Consider the following 20,587-nt stretch of genomic DNA (forward strand, 5'->3'; position numbering starts at 1 on the left):
TATAAGATTCGCTTGACAACCATACAGGACCTGTATTCATCCATACCGAGAAGACTCGAAAGCTGTTTTGAATGTCAACGTTTTTCCTACTTGGTCTCAGGCACGCTGGTGTGTTGCGTTTTTAATTTTTCCACATTTTTGTCCACCAACTGTATCTTTCATTCTTGTAGAAGCATCTAGATACCGTCTCGTGAAATAGTGTGCTACAACCAGGTAAATAATGACTGTGATGAAATAAACTGTCTCTCCTGTGTTACAAGATTGGCAGTAGTGGAGTTGACCTACCATCTTCAGTTGAAAGCGGCTGAAATATATTACCAGCAATATAAACAGGTAGTGAAATTTACAGTTAGTGGTATACAACTCGAAACATCTTCTAAATAATCCTATAATGACTTCAATATTGTTTTCGACATTCGCTAGTCTAATTAAGTACCCCCACATCTGTGATCAATAAACGGCTTCGCGTTTTGAAAACAGACCTTTATTATGGAATGTTCCACTTGGTAAGTGTAACATATGACGGTTGCAAAATACACTCCCGCAGCAGGAAGCAACTAATCCCAGCATTAAAGAAGACAGGGGGTTAAAAGCGTGCGTATTACTCAACCATACGATTAATTAGTCATGAATGCTTAATACTAACACGAATTATCTACAGAAGTATGGAATGACTAGTAAAAGTCAATCTGTGGTTCTGGAGGAATTTAGCAATATTCGAGACAAAGCCGGCTGGTGTGGCCGAGCGGTCCTAGGCGCTTCAGTCTGGAACCGCGCGTACGCTGCGGTCGCAGGTTCGAATCCTGCCTCAGGCATGGATGTCTGTGATGTTCTTAGGTTAGTTAGGTTTAAGTAGTTCTAAGTTCTAGGGGACTGATGACCTCAGATATTAAGTCCCATAATGCTCAGAGCCATTTGAACCATTCGAGACAATACTGACCTATGACTTACCTTAGTGGTTACATTCAAGAAACAAAAACCTTCATTTCTGTATCGAGGAAAAACTTTCGAAATAGCTAAATGGCTATCCGTACATAAAACAGGGAGCAGTAGGTCGTATGCAACATATACAGAAACTAGCTTTCAGTCGAAGAATATGAAAGCGAGTTAGTAGTTGAGAAGGACGAGAAAGGGCTGCATCCTGTCTCCCGTCTCATTCACTCTGTAGACAGAAGAAAATTCGAAATGAAGTTAACGTGAGGGGAAATGAAAAATTAAATAAAAACCTAACGTTTTGACGATAGGACTGTTTATTCTGTCGTAGCGTTGTGTAAAACATAGCATTGTGATTTACACATACATTACTGGATAACAAATTTATCGGGCCTGTTTTGGTAGGGAACTGAAAGATGAAAAATTTGAAGTAAAACCTTCATAGAGATATAATGTGAGGTGAGTGAATCCAAAGGAAAGTCAAAACGACGAAATTAAAGTAGTAAATATTTTTAAAATTTAATATTATCGTCACATTCTCCCCTTGTCAGACTAGAATACATGTAGATCTGCTGCAATATAAACACCGCGATGCTCCTTGACGATACAAGAATAAACAAAGTCCTACGTCAGTAGAAAACTATTACCGTGGCAGTAATCACGTTACGTTTTGTGGAAACCTAATATGAACTCTAAGCCACACGCGCACTCACGAGATGGATTACCGCCGTCGATGTTGAATAGGGCACTCGAAGAGCAGGTGTGTGTAGCAGCGGGCCCGGGCGCCGGAAGTGCTGGCTGCTTCCGGCTGCCCGGAGCCCTCGACTCCAGCGCTGGAGCAGCAGCCGCCACTTCCGGCGGACAACGGAGCTTCACCTGAGGGCCGACACTCGTAGGGCGCCGCTGCCAACACACAGGTCCGCTCCGTGGGTCCTGATAAACCGCGCTCCACGGGGGCTTCGGTCGGCCGCCAGCTTGTACTGCTTCAGGAAATTGGCCACCGGCGAAACTCCCCCTGCGCTCCAGATCTCGATGACTGACTACCTAAAACACGAGCGCACCACTTAAAATAGAACCTGAACGCACCTCCACCTACAAGGTTACGCCGGGGGATCATGCATATTTTCACAGTATACCGTGGCTCGTTACACAGAAAATGCATGTACACACATCAAAAAAATTTTCCATCACCTCAGTTCCGAGAGTTCCGGAACCTGTACAGAAAATTGGAATAGAGATCAACATAAACATCACTTCCGCCTTTTTTATTGCTCATGAAAGCCACACATTGCATGTTGTATCACCATACAACGAGACCGTCGTCAGAAATGGTAGTAAAGATTGCTGTACACACCGGTACGTCTAACAACCAGTACCATGTCCTCTAGCATTTATGCATGCCTATATTCGTTGTGGCATACTATCCTCAAGTTAATCAAGGCACTGATGGTCCACATTGTCCCACTCCTCAACGGCGATTCGGCGTAGATCCCTCACAGCGTTTGGTGGGACACGTAGTCCATAAACTCCCTTTTCAATCAATCCCAGACATGTTCGATAGGGTTCATGTCTGGAGAACATGTTGGCCACTCTAGTCGAGCGATGTCGTTATCCTGAAGGAAGTCATTCACAAGATGTGCACAATAGGGTCGCGATTTGTCGTCCATAAAGACGAATGACTCGCCAATATGCTGCCGATATGGTTGCATTATCGGTCGGAGGATGGCATTCACGTATCGTACAGCCGTTACGGCTTCTTCAGTGACGACCAACGGCGTACGTCGGCCCCACATAATGCGACCCGAAAACATCAGTGAACCACCAGCTTCCTGCTCACGCTGGGCAGTGTGTCTGAGGCGCTAAGTCTGACTGGGCTGCCTCTAAACACGTCTCCAACGATTGTCTGATTGAAGGCAAATGCGACACTCATGGGTGAAGAGAACGTGATGCCAATATTGAGCGGTCCATTCGGCATGTTGTTGGGCCCATCTTTATCGCGCTGCATGGCGTCGTGGTTGGAAAGATAGACCTCGCCATGCCGTCGGGAGTGAATTCGCGCATCATGCAGCCTGTTGCGCACAGTTTGAGTTGTAACACGACGTCCTGTGGCTACACGAAAAGCATTATTCAACATGGCGTTGCTGTCAGGGTTCCTCCGAGCCATAATCCGTGGGTAGCGGTCTTCCACTGTAGTCGTAGCACTGCGGCGGCCTGAGCGAGGCATGTCATCGACAGTTCCTGTCTCTCTGTATCTCCTCCATGTCCGAACAACATCGCTTTGGTTCTCTCCGAGAGGCCTCGGCACTTTCCTTGTAGAGAGCCCTTCCTGGTACAAAGTAACATTGTAGACGCGGTCGAACTGCGGTATTGACCTTCCAGGCATGGTTGAACTACAGACAACACGAGCCGTGTTCCTCCTTCCTGGTGGAACGACTGGAACTGATCGGTTGTCGGACCCCCACTTTCTAATAGGCGCTGCTCATCCATGGTTGCTTCATCTTTAGGCGGGTTTAGTGACATATCTGAACATTCAAAGGGACTCTATCTGTGATACAATATCCACAGTCAACGTCTGTATTCAGGAGTTCTGGGAACCGGGGTGATGAAAAACTTTTTGACGTGTGCGGTTAGATTTATTGCACACTATTTGCCTTCGAATCTGTATCGCACTACTGATGTGTGTGTGAAACTGCTAACGTCATCAGTCCCTAAGCTTACACACTACTTAACCTAAATTATCCTAAGGCCAAACACACACACCTATGCCATAGGGAGGACTCGAACCTCCGCCGGGATCAGCCCGCACAGTCCATGACTGCAGCACCTGAGACCGCTCGGCTAATCCCGCGCGGCGCACTACAGATACAGACAGGGGTTAGAATAAAATATGGAAACACCGCCGTAAATGCATGCTTGAACATAAATGCGGATGGCAGCCAGTCCTGCACGTAGCGCAGTTGTATCTGATCACGAACTACACCTACAAATACTTTTCCAGTATAAACCGTGCACAGAATAGTGCTGTGAGCAATTGTGAGTGCATTATGTCACAGCAATGTGAATTCGAACGTGGACAAGACGCAGAAGCTCATATGGTGGATACTGCTGTAACGAAGGAAGACGAAGTGTTTGGTATTGTAAAAGGGAACGTTACGATTTATACGGCATACAGGAAAAGCGGAAAAACGTCTTCCGCTAAGTCACAACACGGGCGAAATTGTTTGTTGAGTGATGGTGGCAGACGGTAATTGAAGAGGACTTTCACAAAAAGTAAGACTACAGGAGCCGCAAAAATCACTGGAGAACTGAATGTCACACCCGTGAATCATTTACCATCAAAATAGTACGAAGGGAGTTCCATAAGCAGGATGTTGCGTAGCGAGTAGGAATTCCAAAATCACTCATCAGTGATGCAAATCACTATAGAGTAACGGAGGAAAGTCATTTGGTCGGATGAGCCTTGGTACACATTGTTTACATCTTCTGCTCGAGTTTATCTCCGAACAGTGAAACATGGAGGGAGTTCGGTGATAATTCGGGCAACCATATCGTGATGATCTATGTGCCTCTGGGTTGCTCTGCAACGCTGCATTACTGCGAAGAATTATGGCACCATTTTTAACTGATCACGTCTATTCCCCAATGGCGATGCTGTGTTTAGACGACAGCTCGCATCGTCCAATGAATTTTCGCATCGTCCTTGACCACCACAGTCACCAGATCTCAAAATTATAGAACCTTTGTTGTATAATTTGGAGAGAAGCGTGCTTCATCGCTATCAGCATCGTTCTTCGTTACCTGGAATGGACACTGTTTTGCCGGCAGCATGGCATAAGATTCCATTGAAAACCGTACATAACCTTTATTAATCCACTCCAAGGGGACTATAAGCTGTTTCGAATGCCAACTGTTTTCCTGCATCGTATTATGCGTCGTAATTTGTTGGGGTTTTGGTGTTTCCACAGTTTTTTCCATCCCCTGTATCTCCACAGCGATATGATCCGTGTGTGTTGTTGGAAACTTCATTCCCACTTTACTCTGCGCCCTCCAGCGTCAGTTCCGCTCAGTTCTGTCTCTGCTTTTCATTTCCGGGAGCCGCAAAGTTTTGTACATGGCTGCACGTTCGGAGACCGTGAATAGTTACAATTGAAAGAAACAGCACTCGGTCACTATTTTTAACGAATTAACCGGTTTTCAACACTGCTAGGAGTGTCTTCCTCAGAATTTAAATCAAAGAATGGTCTATAACATGGTCACTCAATTATGACTAAAAACGTATGATACAGAGTGTAAGTACAGAATCATCGTGAAAGGCTGGCAGTACTTACATGTCATTTATAAAATAATAAATATGCCAAAAGGGCAATAGTCACAAAGATATATAAGATAAAAAATTGGGATGGCGAGCCACTAAGGGCTGCTCGTTACTTACGCGGTTACAGATTGCAAACGGACTGAGGTGCCCGCGTCAACAAATGCGGCCAGGTGAACATGGCACTGCAACGAGCGCGCCATCTAGTAGCCGTAGATACGATTAGGCTACTTCACATTGAAATATAGGCAGAAATGATTTATAAATGAACAGTAGTTGGTACATAATGGAAGGCAATGTTAGTGTGATAGTAGCATACAATACAACGTTTTGTCTACATCGAAGCTTATAACACTAAGATAAAACATGAAAACATCATTATGAAAATGTAGATAGGACTGAATGACAACTTATAGAACGCAGTATTGACGTGAATACAGCCAAGAAACATTTGATTATTAGAAAACATAGGACTGCCTTAGAAGTAAAAGAACATTTCGGCAACCTCCACAAGGAGACCCGAAGTCAGATATCGAGTAACGGCTTTATACCGTTGAAAAATTTTTTATTACGTAGCTGCAGCTGTTTGTTAAAGATGAGGCTATCCTTTCGAGCAAGATGTTTGAAAATCACTAATTCTTCTAGAATATCTAGTCTACGCCCTTTCTTTTCGGTCTGCAAAATGTTGCTATCGCAGTTGGCTTTAGGTGAATGACCTGTAATTAGAAGATCGTCGGCAAAAGACGAATTTTGGAGGGTAGTGCCATTTTTTCTTAGCAAGCGTTCTTTATATCTGGTAGTGAAGGCACGTCCAGTTTCTCCTATATAGTGAGAGGAGGAAGCATTGCAGAAAATTTTGTATACACCAGAATTTTCTAAAGGGGAACGAATAGAATGTAAATTATGAATGAAGTTTTTTTTCAAATTGTTATTAGTTGAAAAAGCAACGTTGCAATCGTATTTCTTTCCAAGAATGCTTTGGATCTGATAAGAGATAGACCCCACGAAAGGAACAGAGAAATTTTTTTTGAGTTAAACTCGATAATAGAAGTACATACCGTAGCAATTCTTTTAGCAATTTTCTTTTTAAGGGCGTCATCTACTATGTTAGGTTTATACTCTTTGTTAACTGCTACTGTTTTAAGTAAATTGATTTCGTCGTTGAACTTTTCTTTAGAAAGTGGGATGGAAATGGCTCAGTGAACAGCAGAATGAAAGAAGGCTTTTTTATGCGACTGTGGATGAGTAGAAGATGCAGGAACGATCTGGTCGGTATATGTTACTTACGAGAAATAATGAAAGAAATTTTATTTGTTTCTATGGTAAGCGTCAAGTCAAGAAAGTTTAATTGAAGGGCCTCATTTTCAAATTCGATACTGAAAGAAATTTTCTTATGAAGATCATTGAATATGTTAAAAAATGGCCCTGAGCACTATGGGACTTAACACCTGAGGTCATCAGTCCCCTAGAACCTAGAACTACTTAAACCTAACTAACCTAAGGACATCACACACATCCATGCCCGAGGCAGAATTCGAACCTGCGGCCGTAGCGGTCGCGCGGTTCCAGACTGTAACGCCTAGAACCGCTCGACCACTCCAGCCGGCTGAATAGGTTAAAAATACGATCAACACCGTCAGCGGGTCCTTTATAGGTGATAAGAATATCGTCAACGTATCTGGAATAAGAAAGAATGCCTAGTGACGCAGCTGGAAAACAATTAAAAACGTTTTCTTCTAGGGAGTTGATGAAAATATCAGGGAGGATACTAGCTAACGGATTTCCCATAGCGAGACCGCCGGATTGCTGGTACAGATGTCCATTAAATTCGAAATAGTTGTACTTGACTACGACTGAGATGAGATTCATGAAGTCTGTGATTTGTTCATCTGAAATATCTTTTTTGAACCGACGTAAATTTATTTCTACAATCATAAGCGTTTCCTGTACGGGGACGTTAGTATAAAAATTTTTGATATCGAAAGAAACTAACTTGGTGTCTGAACTGCATTCTAAATCTTTAATTTTTTTAGACTAAGGTGTAACTATTTGTGAGGGAAAAATTGTTCACAAAATCGAATGATTTTCTCAAAGTTTCATGTAGACGTTTGGCCTCATTATGGTATGCACTTTTCATACTATTAGATATCAGGCGTATCGGATCATTAGGTTGTGGATTTTAAATTGAGACCGAAGTTTTGGGGGCTAAGGGTTCGTGCTAATGAGCATTTTCTTCTGAAACGGTTTGAATAGGAAATTTGCGCTGTTGATGGGTGTCCAGACCTCTTTTTGTAAAACTGGAGTTGAAACCTGGTTAAATCGTTAAAAATAGTGACCGAGGGCTGTTTTCTTTCAATTATTTCCGAGAGTGGTACACAGCAGTGTGGACAGGTTTGCAGATGAAAAACTGAACGATGCTCACCTCATACTCTGATTGCAATGAAAAAGCAGCACGACGACGCTGTATTAGAGTGTTACCACAGCGATAGCAATTACACTGAAGCGCCAATGAAACTGGTATTGACACACCTGGTGTTCATATACAGACATACACAAACAGACAGAGTACTGTGCTGCTGTCGGCAACGCCTATAAAAAACAAGATGTGTCTGACGCAGTTGTCTGATCGATTACTGCTGCCACAATGGCAGATTATCAAGCTTTAAGTGAGCTTCCGCGTGGTGTTATAGTCGGCGCACGAGCGATGGGACACAGCATCTACGAGGTAGCGATGGAGTGGGAACATTCTCATAAGACCATTTCACGAGTGAACAGTGAATATCAGCAATACGGTAAAACATGAAATCTCCAACATCGGTGCTGCCGGAAAAAGATCCTCAAGAACCGGACCAACGACGACTGAAGAGAATTGTTCAACGTGACAGAAGTGCAGTCCTTACACAGATTCCTGCAGATTTCAATGCTGGGCCATCAGCTAGTGTCAGCTTGCGAATCATTCAAGTAAACACGATCGCTATGGGCTTTCGGAGCCGAATGCCCATTTGTGTACCCTTGATGACTGCACGACACTAGGCTTTATGCCTCGTCTGTGCCCGTCAACACTGACATTCGACTGTTGATGACTGGAAATATGTTGCCTGGTCGGACGAGTTTCGTTTCAAATTGTATCGAGTGGATGGACGTGTACGGGTATGGAGACAATCTCGTGAATCCATGAACCCTACATGTCAGCAGGGGGACTGTTCGAGCTGGTGGTGGCTCTGTAATGGTGTGGGCGTGTGCAGCTGGAGTGATGCGGAACCCCTGATATGTCTAGCTCCGACTCTGTCAGGTGACACGTATGTAAGCGTCCTGTCTCATCGCCTGCATCCGTTCATGTCGACTGTGCATTCCGACAGACTTCGGCAATTCCAGCAGGATAATGCGACGCTCCACACGTCCAGAATTGCTACAGAGTGGCTCCAGGAACACTTTTCTGAATTTAAACGCTTCTGGTCATCGTCAAACTCCCCAGAAATGAACATTATTGAGCATATCTGGGATGCACTGCAATGTGCTATACAGAAAAGGTCTCCACCCCCTCGTACTTGTACGGATTTTGACAGCCCTGCAGGATCCATGGTGTAAATTCCCTCCAGCACTACTTCAGACATTAGACAAGTCGATGCCACGACGTGTGGCTGAACTTCTGCACGTTCACAGGGCACTACACGGTACTAGACAGGTGTACCAGGTTTCTTTGACTCTTCAGAGTACATCGCAGTTGTTTCGTACCTGTCTGAGGCTTGTCGCGCAACTCTATGGTAGGCATTGAACATCTTGGCGACTGAATATTGCAGGATTTGTTCAAAGTTGTGACAAATTATATAAACCATAATTACTTTATTACCCTCTAACCGAAGTGCACCGTTACCTGATAAGAAAATACAGGAAAAATATCCCTCAACAATATCCAAAATGGTATAGGTGGAGTCTGATTTCGTCCCGCATATCATACGCGGCCACAAATGATATTCTGTTAGGGATTATCAGTATCTAACAAACAAGAAATAGAATAGTAGTGAAAACTGGGTGCCTTATCAAAGGTAAAACCGATAAATTAGTACACATTGAGGCGAAATAGTAGTAACCAACGACTTAGTTCGAACTGAAAGGAACACGTGTTAAACCACCAAAAACTGCTAGTAGTTTCAGTAATCTTTGCGAAACAAACTGTCATTGGAGTATAACTGCCATAGGTAATGATATACCATTGCGAAACTTGGGCGATGGGGACCATTTCATGTTACACCTATTTTTATCGTCATAATGAAGAATTATATGTACCACAGACATACAGTGGTGAAGTTCCACCAAACTTCCTGTTGGTCAAGCTGTTCAGGGTACCTCAAAAGAACGGGGAATTTAGGAATAGAGATAAATAGAAAACTACAATTACTTCACACTTATTTATGGATGTCAATGTTTAGTCAAGAGAATGCCATTACTGAATGTCACACGCATTTTTTTCTTGAATAACACATCCATAAGAGAGCTCTCCCTCGTAGCGCACGTTACTGCAGCTAGAAACGTTATGCGTTGCTGGATCTAACATTCAAAAAGAATTCCGGAGATTTCCTCTCGTATTCTTGCTTTAAGCTCTTCGTTGGTAGGAGGTTGAGTATGTTAAACGCCGCTCTTGAGGTGGTCACACAAGGAAAAAGTCACAAGCTGTCAGCTCAGGCGTTCTTGGGTGCCATGCAGTGTAACCGTGCCTTGAACTACCACGGTTACCAAACAGTCGTCGCACAGCTACCAACGACATCCGCGCCGGATGTGACGTTGCTCCGTCACGCTGAATCCAGCTGTTGGTAGGAAAATGGGGCATATCAAGTGCAACAAATCTTTCTGCCATGGCAAATACCGAAGATAGGATACAGTGGTAGCGCACCCATTATCACCTTCAAAACAGTAGAGGCTTATAACGGCACCCCATGGCATGGCGCACCATACAGTAACCTTACTGCTATACAACGGAGTCTGTTGTAGCTGATGTGGATTTTTCAGAGGCCAATACTGAAAATTCTGTCTAGTGACGAATCCACTGAGGTAGAAGTGAGCTTCGTCCGACATCCACAGATTGTTCACGAAATCGTCGTCGTCGTCTTGCACTGTTGTTAAAATGCGTTCAGAGTTTTGTCTACGCATTAGCATATCGCACGGATGGAACATTAAATACACTTTGAGTATTCGTTGAACACTCTGCGAGACTCTGCGTGACCTCGAATAGAGCACTGTGGGCGTCTTCCGAAAACAGCTGACACAGCCCTGGTATTGTCTCCTGTACGAACGGTTCAGTGTCTCCCTGCAGATTGCATCTTCATTGCAAAACCAGTTGCTTCAAAATTGCGGACCCACATGTTGACAGCTGGCATTAAAAGGACACGATTGTGCCGCCCGATGTTGAAATGACACCGAAATTCTCGACGCACGGTCTCTACATTACCATTCTTGTAACCGGCTCTTCCGCAAAGGTACGATACACATTTTTCATTGCTCCACGTTTACTGTTTAGTACGTGGCAAGACAGTGCCAGTAGCATCCGGTATGTCGTTCGGTGCCACCTGCGTCGCAGCGTTGCCTCAACAACTTCCAAAATTTCCCATTATTTTGAGTCACACTGTAGTTGTTCTAATCTATCCTACGAGCCATTTGATGGTCTGATACGCCAGTGTATCTTGTGAGAGACTTCTCTGCATTCTCCTGCACCCTACTTGCAATTGGTCTGCTTAATGTGTTGAAGACTTAGTCTCCCTCTACTGATTTTGACACCCCATCCCTACCCCGCTCCCCATTTCCTACCATTACCAAATTAACTATTTCTTAGTGGTCAGTTTGTATTCTGTCAATTTATCCCTTGATTTTGTATCATAAAGTTTGTTCTCCTTGATCCGGCATCTCTTCCCTAGTTACTCGATCAGTTCAGGTAATCTTCAAAATTCTTCTGAGCCAACTATTCAAACCATTTTCGATTTAGGTCAACAGATGTTCCACCTTCTTGCTGACACAGTTAGAATGTCATCTAGAAACCTTGAAGTTTTATTTATTCCTTATTCCTACGAAATTCAATTTATTACCCAAATTTCTCATTAGTTTCCTTTACTAGTTGCTCCATGTACATAGTCAATAACTGGGGAGTATGCTATAGCTCCGCCTTGCGCTGTTCTCAGTTACTGATTCATTTTGGAGTCCTTCGACACTTAGAATTTACTATGGTTCCAACGTTTGCTGTCCTTTCGTGTGTGCCGCTGATCAATACACGTATAGCGAAAACACGATCATGAGACACCATTAAGTTCGGCACCACGAGGGGGGAAATGCACAGTGGTCAGCTTTGCAGGACTCATAGTTCTATCTTTACCGGTTGTGTGATGCACAATTAGAGGCTGTGTCTGTTGTCTAGGTGCTGTATGATAAATGTTCATGCATTGCACTGGCACTGCATAACCGAAACTGACCAATTATGGTTTAGTGAGAGCCCCCTTGAGAATAATATCGAATGTACTTGAATTTGCTGCATTGTTGTCTGCGTTGCTGTTTTGCTCCCGTGACTATATTTATTCAATAAAAAAGAAAAACAAATGCCCTTCAGTCACGAATCATGATCGTTATTTCAATAAACGATGCATTTCGAGCCCTGGGGGCTCATCTTCAGGTGTTTGATCACTTTATATACAAAGACAAAACCGAATAATTACATAGTGTTTCTAGTAGTTGCACATATTACAGTTTTTGGGCAGGGTATGAGAAGCTGTATTTATATTTATATACACACTGTTCGTCTCTCGAAACGTTTGGAAACATTGTTCTAACAAGTTAGATAATATCCATATGTTAAAGATGTTACATTTCCATACAAACACAGGTGTTGCTATTCCTAAGATGATTTATAAGTATTATTTATATATGGATTTCATTTGGAGAAAAACATCTATGCAAATGTGAGCGGACATTATTTTTGAAACGATATCATCTATTAAATACTTGTCTTTTGAAAAAAATAAAATGCCGAAAGAAGTGAAAAACTGTGGCTGTTAAATTTTATTTGTACACTTAAAATTCTTTCATAAAACGTCCTGTGTGTAACATTATTTCTAATTGTTCTAGCAAATCAAATTCTTTTTATATCATTTTCTAGGTAACGATCTAACTGTAGTTTGCACAGAAAATAATGCAGTCGGGAACATTGGAATGCTATGGGGTGAAAGAAGTATAGGTGGTAGTCTGTGTTCTTGTAGGTTTCCGTTAAATTTCTAATTGCCAACTGTTACTCATTATTGTACTGGTCAGGTCTAGAAAGTTTATGCCACACTTACTTGTTGCTCAGTTTTGAACATTATGTTTTCATGGAAGTAGTTAAACAACTAGGTTAATTCACTAATATCATCTTTTGTGTAATTGGTTAAAGTATCATATTACATCTGTTTTAAGGCACAAAATTATGTTTTCTAGGGTGTGGTGGTTGGATTTCAGAGTATTGGCTTGAAAATTGTTTATAAATATTGCAGCTAGCTATCCACACAGGCGTGATGTTGTACCATGGCCATTTGATTGCTTGTAGAGTTTATTGTTGATGTACAACTAATAACTATCTTTATTTATTTCCAAGGTGTGACTGGTAACAGCAAAATTTTTGTTTTGATCCATGTTAGTAACAGTTACGGTGAAGCCTAACATGCATGAAAGTAAACATCATGTTATTGGTTCAAATGGCTCTGAGCACTATGGGACTTAACATCTGTGGTCATCAGTCCTCTAGAATTTAGAACTACTTAAACCTAACTAACCTAAGGACCTCATACATCCATGCCCGAGGCAGGATTCGAACCTGCAACCGTAGCAGTCGCGTGGTTCCGGACTGAGCGCCTAGAACTGCTAGACTACCATGGCCGGCCATCATGTTATTAACTCGAGTATGAGCATTCTATAGATCCTGCCAAAGGAAAACAACTAAATGTCCATGTACACACTCTGTATGTATAGACATCAAAGAAAATTAACACACACACACATAAACTGCCCTCTCCTCCCTTTTGTATTTACCAAGATTTAGATATTTCCAGGTTTCCATGACAGTCCTTAAGTGAACAAATTGAGTAGCCTGATGCACAAAACTCAACAGATCCACCCACACAACAAAAGTTTGCACCCACCGTCAGCTCGAGAGTGTCTGTGTCTGTTTACATTAATAAGAGTATATCTATCTGCATTTAAATCATAGTCAGTGTGTTACTTCAACCATTGCTCTGACATGGCATGTTACAGAGAAAACATACACAAATCACAGCTCTGTAATAATCTCAGAAACCCATATCTCTATCATAACCATAACTTTGCTCTCTTTACATCTTTGACGAAGCCCTGAGTTTCTAAATTTCACCCCCCCTCCCCCCGCCAAATCTCTCTCTCACATACACTACCGATATAGCACAGTAACAAATAAGTAAATTCTTATATACAGAGTTTTCAATACTGCTGTGAAATCAATTACTTCATAGGTTCTTTCCACTTGACATTTATAACATGCCATTCTGATTATTAAAGGTGTGAAATGTATTACGTTATGCAAACTTGACAGAACTAATCTGTGACCACTGGAGATATTTACAGTTATATTTCTGACCACCTAAGCAACATATATTTCCACTGTGCTTTGAGATTTGTTCAAAATAGTGTCTGGTTTTGTTAAATGTTCTTTGCATTTACTGGGTTCTATATGCCATCAGTCCACCTTCGAAGCTAAGTGGTCAGAATGGACGAATGCCATGCAGGAGGCCCTGGTTAGATTTCCAGCTGGATCAGAGATTTTCTCCACTTAGGGATTGGGTGTTTCCTTGTTTTCATCATCATGATCATGCCATTCCCATCTACATGGCCTTTATCCATTCTGTGTTTACAAAGTGTATGATGATGGAAGTGGTGTAACATCACAGTCAAAGTAGCTTGTGACCATTGGGGGTATTTTTAATTTTACAGTTATTGTTTCGTCCATGTTTAGAAACCACAACAGAAGTATGAGACCTGTATGGAAATAGTGTTTCCCTTTATCATCCAGTAGACAATGCCACAACTTACCCCAAAGACGAGACCAATACAGACATATCATATTAATGCACAGAAATCTACCTGAAGATGAAAGTATAAAATCCTAATTTGCATCGTAGAAGCATATAAATTGTGACTGATAACAATGAACTTGTTGTTTCATTCAGTATCAATAGAAGTCATTTTGAAGCCATATCAGAAATGTTCACATTTAAAGTTCATGTGCTCATAGGTAAGTATGTGGAACTAATGGTGATTTGACACACTTTCAGGAAAAGGTGTAAGTAGTGTTTGTCAGTATAGATTTGTTTCATTATTTCATTTAAGTGGTTGCAGCTGCTAGCCTAAAAGAGTGTTGCTTATTGATCTATGTATCCCATGCTGATGACAGCGCTAGACATGCTGCATGCTTCATTTTACACTACCTAGCTATCAACGCCCAGGTTGTCACTGTAAGTCTGCCATGACTGAGAGACTGAACAAAGATAATGGAAAGTTTGATGCTGTGCAACATTCTAGTAGCCAACAGAGCTTCATTTTCTTCTTTTTTTCAGTTAAGTCCCATACTGCTGAGAGCCATTTTGTTCTTTTTTTGAAGATATCTATGTTAAATAATCGTCTACCATTGACTTTGAATGTTAATCTGTCCTGTTTTAAAGACATATAAGCAGAGAAAGTGATGTTAATTGTCTGTCCAATGCCTTTATTCCAAAGAAAATAAAATGAATTATTTTGGCCATTGCTGAGTTTATTGATGATATACACTACTGGCCATTAAAATTGCTACACCACGAAGATGACGTGCTACAGACGCGAAAGTTAACCGACAGGAAGAAGATGTATGATATGCAAATGATTAGCTTTTCACAGCATTCACACAAGGTTGGCACCGGTGGCGACACCTATAACGTGCTGACATGAGGAAAGTTTCCAACCGATTTGTCATACACAAACAGCATTTGACCGGCGTTGCCTGGTGAAACGTTGTTGTGATGCCTCGTGTAAGGAGGAGAAATGCGTACCCTCACGTCCCCGCCTTTGATAAAGGTCGGATTGTAGCCTATCGCGATTGCGGTTTATCGTATCGCGACATTGCTGCTCGCGTTGGTCAAGATCCAATGACTGTTAGCAGAATATGGAATCGGTGGGTTCAGGAGGGTAATACGGAACGCCCTGCTGAATCCCAACGGCCTCGTATCACTAGCAGTCGAGATGACAGGCATCTTATCCACATGGCTGTAACGGATCCTGCAGCTACGTCTCGATCCCTCAGTCAACAGATGGGGACGTTTGCAAGACAACCACCATCTGCACGAACAGTTCAACTACGTTTGCAGCAGCATGGACTATCAGCTCGGAGACCATGGCTGCGGTAACCCTTGACGCTGCATCACAGACAGGAGCGCCTGCAATGGTGTACTCAACGACGAACCTGGGTGCACAAATGGCAAAACGTCATTTTTTCGGAGGAATCCAGGTTCTGTTTACAGCATCATGATGGTCGCATCCATGTTTGTCGACAGCGCGGTGAACGCACATTGCAAGCGAATATTCGTTATCGCCATACTGACGGATCACCCGGCGCGATGGTATGAGGTGCTATTGATTACACGTCTCGGTCACCTCTTCTTCGCATTGACAGCACTTTGAACAGTGGACGTTACATTTCAGATGTGTTACGACCCGTGACTCTACCCTTCATTCGATCCCTGCGGAACCCCACATTTCAGCAGGATAATGCAAGTCCTGTACGGGTCTTTCTGTATACAGAAAATGTTCGAATGCTGCCCTGGCCAGCACATTCTCCAGATCTCTCACCAATTGAAAACGTCTGGTCAATGGTAGCCAAGCAACTGCCTCGTCACAATATGCCAGTCACTACTCTTGATGAACTATGGTATCGTGTTGAAGCTGCATGGGCAGCTGTACGTCTACACGCCATCGAAGCTCTGACTCAATGCCCAGGCGTATCAAGGCCGTTATTACGGCCAGAGGTGGTTGTTCTGGGTACTGATTTCTCAGGGTCTATGCACCCAAATTGCGTGAAAATGTAATCACATGTTAGTTTTAGTATAATATATTTGTCCAATAACTACCTGTTTATCATCTGCATTACTTCTTGGTGTAGCAATTTTAATGGCCAGTAGTGTACAATTACTTCTCTTAATTAATTTTCATCATAGGCTTCAGAGATGTGACTGGTAACAGTAAACTTGTTCTTTCTTTCTATGTCAATAGCAGCTATGATGAAGCCTAAGCTGCATGAAACTAATTGTTTTCTTGTGTGCCTTTGCAGGAGAGCACCCAGCAGCGATGCAGCATGGCGAGCTCGGCGGGGCAGCGACGAGGAGCGCGTCGTTACTTCTTGCGGCATCGTTGACGCTTCTTCATGCGTTGGCCGCCGGCAGGTGATGCGGCCGCCGCTAACTGGGCGGTAGCGTCCTCGCACTGCGCATGCGCTGACCGTAGCCGGTGACGCGTCCACACACTGCGCACGCGCTAACTGCCGACTGGTGACGTTCTCACCTGCGGCGCATGCGCCAGTCGCCAGCTGGTGACACTTATCACCGGCGCGCATATTCTGTCTGCCGACTGGTGATGCGTCAACCGACTGCGCATGCGTCCTGGGAGCGGGGCGTAGCATCGCCTCTGGGATATTCCACTTCTGTGACGATACACGTATTTTACATTCCTTTTTGGGGTTCACACCTTGTGCGATGAGTAGAGCTTCACCCCTTTACATTTCCAGGGTGAGGCTACACCAGAAAACTGTACACATAGTGTGCTGGTCCTTGACGATTGAACTGTTCAACACCACACCAGAAACTTAAACAAAAATATAATCACCAGACATTATTTTAAAATTGTTTCACTTGGAAGTGTTGACTGCTGTACGTGGCGACACCATTACCGCAGGGAACTTTTATGGGTTTAGAGAGACTGCTGTGGAGGAGTGACTGCTTCACTTCTCACATAAACGATACGGGAAAACTTGCACCTCAAGTTATGTCCCTATAATGTGGAGTGATGAGTGTTGTTATTTGAGTTATGATCCAGAATTTCATACTTGGCAGTCAGACGTTACAAAAGAATCATTAAGGCGTTGTGGTATATTGTTCTTGCGACTGTACGCTCGAGAATGTGTGAAGTCGGTACCTGCATAACGTCATAAAGGAAGAAGGCAAACCTAAAGTGCTCTCAGAGATTTAGCATGTTATGTGAAGAAGCGCAAGGGCGCCCCAGTAATTCATAATTCGCATGTTGCATCTACAATAGTGATTAGTTTTCTTTGGAAGTTATTCCTTAGCTGTAATGTCTAAGAGAGAGTATGATTTTGCAGAGTCTTGTTTTGTTACAATGGGAAACATAGGTGAAGGCGTATAGCAAACAACCTAGTCTGGGTCTGTTGACAGAGAGACTGATTTATACAACGTAATGGCGTAAAAATAAACGTATTTCTCCTTGGTTTAATGTTCAGATTACCTTTGGTTGTACACAAAATGTAATTAAACTCACTGTATTCTCTGTAAATTGTGAGAGGTATTAATAAATGTTTATATTATATGCTATGTTTCAACACACAATTATTTCAGACATGCCGCCCCCAAAGAAAGAGAATACTGTAATACTACAGTATACCTACATGCCCAAATTACATAGCCTCCTGATTTCAAGGTATTCTCAATTTACTGCTAGAATATATATTCATCCAAGATTAGTTCATGAAGCAGCTATTGGTTTTATTAGATTCAGACACAAATTCGTTCATATATACAGATCCATACACATAAATACAAGTGTAATGTGTACCAAAATTACTTAAAACACAAACTATCTCTCTCTCTCTCTCTCTCTCTCTCTCTCTCTCTCTCTCTCTCACACACACACACACACACACACACACACACACACACACACATTTCTTTTGTTTTCACTTAGTTTTCACACGCCGTATCACTCATTTTTAACCAATTACTGTAATTATTACTGTAAAAAGCTTTTTTCCAGTCTTCTTGAGGGAGTAACTTTTTCAGTTTCAGTAACAATCGAAGAAACTTACTAATCCTGAGTTGTCGATAAATGAGACACTAAATAGCTGCAGATTACTGCAGCACAGTACTTTGACAGAATTAATGGAGAAAAACTACTGCCAGTAATAATAACATCAGAGTGAAATTATACTGTCATGTTACAAGGTCAGTACAAGAAAATTACATACAGACAGCTACCGTCTGTGTAATGGAAGCGATGAAATCGTAACAAAAAAATGGTCGTAATGGACGGTGAACAGCTATTACGGTAAGTACATTTCATGACAAAACATGTCATTAACAGGCAATATGACTTATCTGAGATAGAAATATATGCAGCTATCATAAAAGTACTCTTCTCCATCTTAACTCCTTTATTACTAATTGCCCGACAAGTATTGGAAGTATATCGCAGTGATTTTGTGGAAAACCGTGCTACAGGAGGAAACGATGTTGCTGGAATAGTACAGCACAAGATTTATTTCGATTATTCACCACTCTGGGCATCATGCATAACAAAATGCTGATACACCATCTAAGAAGAGAACACTATAGCTCTCTCAAAAGTAAGTATATGAAGTCTGCATTGAATACGAAAAATAGATATTCTAATGTAATAAGGATTTGCTCACTAAGGAAAGTATTTAGAACCCTGCCATCTCTTCATCCATTAATGCAGTTATTCAGAAATTCCCGTTACAAACTTCCAGGACTTGTAGAGAGGAGTGAATACATAATATTTTGAATAGGATCCCACGGTTTCAATTCAGAGATTTAGGTCGTCCACTTCTGCTTGAGGAGTTGAATTAGACTGACGCAATACAGTTACTAGGTAAAAATTCGAAAGGAAACATGAAGTAACACCTGTTTATCACTTAAGCACATTGGTTTGTACTAACACTTAAACATTATGTGTTTAAATTAGTCCCAAACAAGAAAAAACGCAGCATATTGTACGAACATAATGTAATATTTAAGTGTTAATACAAGACAAATGTGCTTAAATGACAAATAGATGCTTCGTTACGTTTAATTTCGAATTTTTACCTGATAATTGTACTACGTCACTCCTTGTTCAATTTCTCAAGCAGAAGTGGATGAATTAAACATTTGAATTGAAACCGTCGTAAAACGGAAACGGTACGTTGCCAGAAATGGGTTCCTATTAAATTTATTATGTACTCACTCCCCTCTGCAAGCCCTAGAAATCCGAATAGTCCTAAAAGTCTGTATAGAGAATATCTGAACACCCTGTATAATTAGTATTAGATTAATGACAAGTTTACTCAGCTGTAAATGGATGTGAACAGACATATATTCAAAAATTTACAAACGATTTCAAATTTATTTCATTTGCTTGTCATTTCTATGGTTGTCTGCCAGGATACCAAAGAAACAGCAATTAATTGGCATTTTCAAGTTAACTAAGCACGTCGGTGAAACATTTCTAAGCGAATAATAACAAAAAAACTGAACAAGCAATTTGCAGAATTTAAAGGTACATGGAATAAATTTTTCATTGAACGTCTTCCTCACTTCACTCACATCTTCCATTCTTTTCTGACTCCCACAGCTCTACTCTTTCACTAATTAATCGAAGTAATGAGAATAGATAGAGGGATTGGACAAGATACGGATAACGATGGCTTTTTCCATACCTGAGGAACCATGCCGGCATTATCGGAGCTGAGTTTTGAATCAACTTATGATTTAAAGCCCACTATCATGGTGAGTTTCAGTTGATAGATTTTTTTTGAGCATTTCACTCTGAAATCCTCTTCTATGTTTTTAAATTATCCTCCATCATTTATGGCACTAATTTACTACTTAGCGGAGTATTAGCTGCGATGAAAACCAGTAATGGATTATAATTGGTCGGCAGTCTGGGGTGACGAAGCTAAAACCTTGACTTTCACACAACCATTGATGCACATCTCGTCCGTAGGCCACTCAGAAGACGTATTGAGTTGTGCATTTAGGAATATTTGCACCCGTTTGAACACGTGACTTACATCAACGTTTCGTCACCAGCAGACCCATCTGAAACAGGTAATCACGTACAGCATGTGGCTTTGCCCCTCAAACTGTCGGCGTTTACAGCTCCAAAACCTAAGTTTCATTTGACTGATTTTCACGTAGTTCGTTTAAATACCTCAGCTACAAGGTAGAAAAAATTATGTCCTATTTAAAAATTCACAGCCTGTTGGTGTAGCTCTCAGGGAAATCATTAAATAAACTATATTCATAAATATCGTTTACATCTCTT

The 20,587-nt window shown here is 41.9% G+C and overlaps 1 protein-coding gene across 1 annotated transcript in view; it reads left to right on the plus strand.

The window, feature by feature from the left end:
* Nucleotides 1-17,854, plus strand: part of LOC126095432 (uncharacterized) — a 133,128-nt gene extending 115,274 nt beyond the window's left edge. The window contains exon 5 of the mRNA XM_049910226.1: nt 16,587-17,854. Coding sequence (XP_049766183.1) covers nt 16,587-16,702 — 116 coding nt within the window. The 3' untranslated portion in view covers nt 16,703-17,854. The remainder of the gene's footprint in view (nt 1-16,586) is intronic.
* Nucleotides 17,855-20,587: the final 2,733 nt, after the last annotated feature.

This window comes from Schistocerca cancellata, chromosome 8 (genome assembly GCF_023864275.1).
Source record: "Schistocerca cancellata isolate TAMUIC-IGC-003103 chromosome 8, iqSchCanc2.1, whole genome shotgun sequence".
Taxonomy (NCBI): Eukaryota; Metazoa; Arthropoda; class Insecta; order Orthoptera; family Acrididae; genus Schistocerca; species Schistocerca cancellata.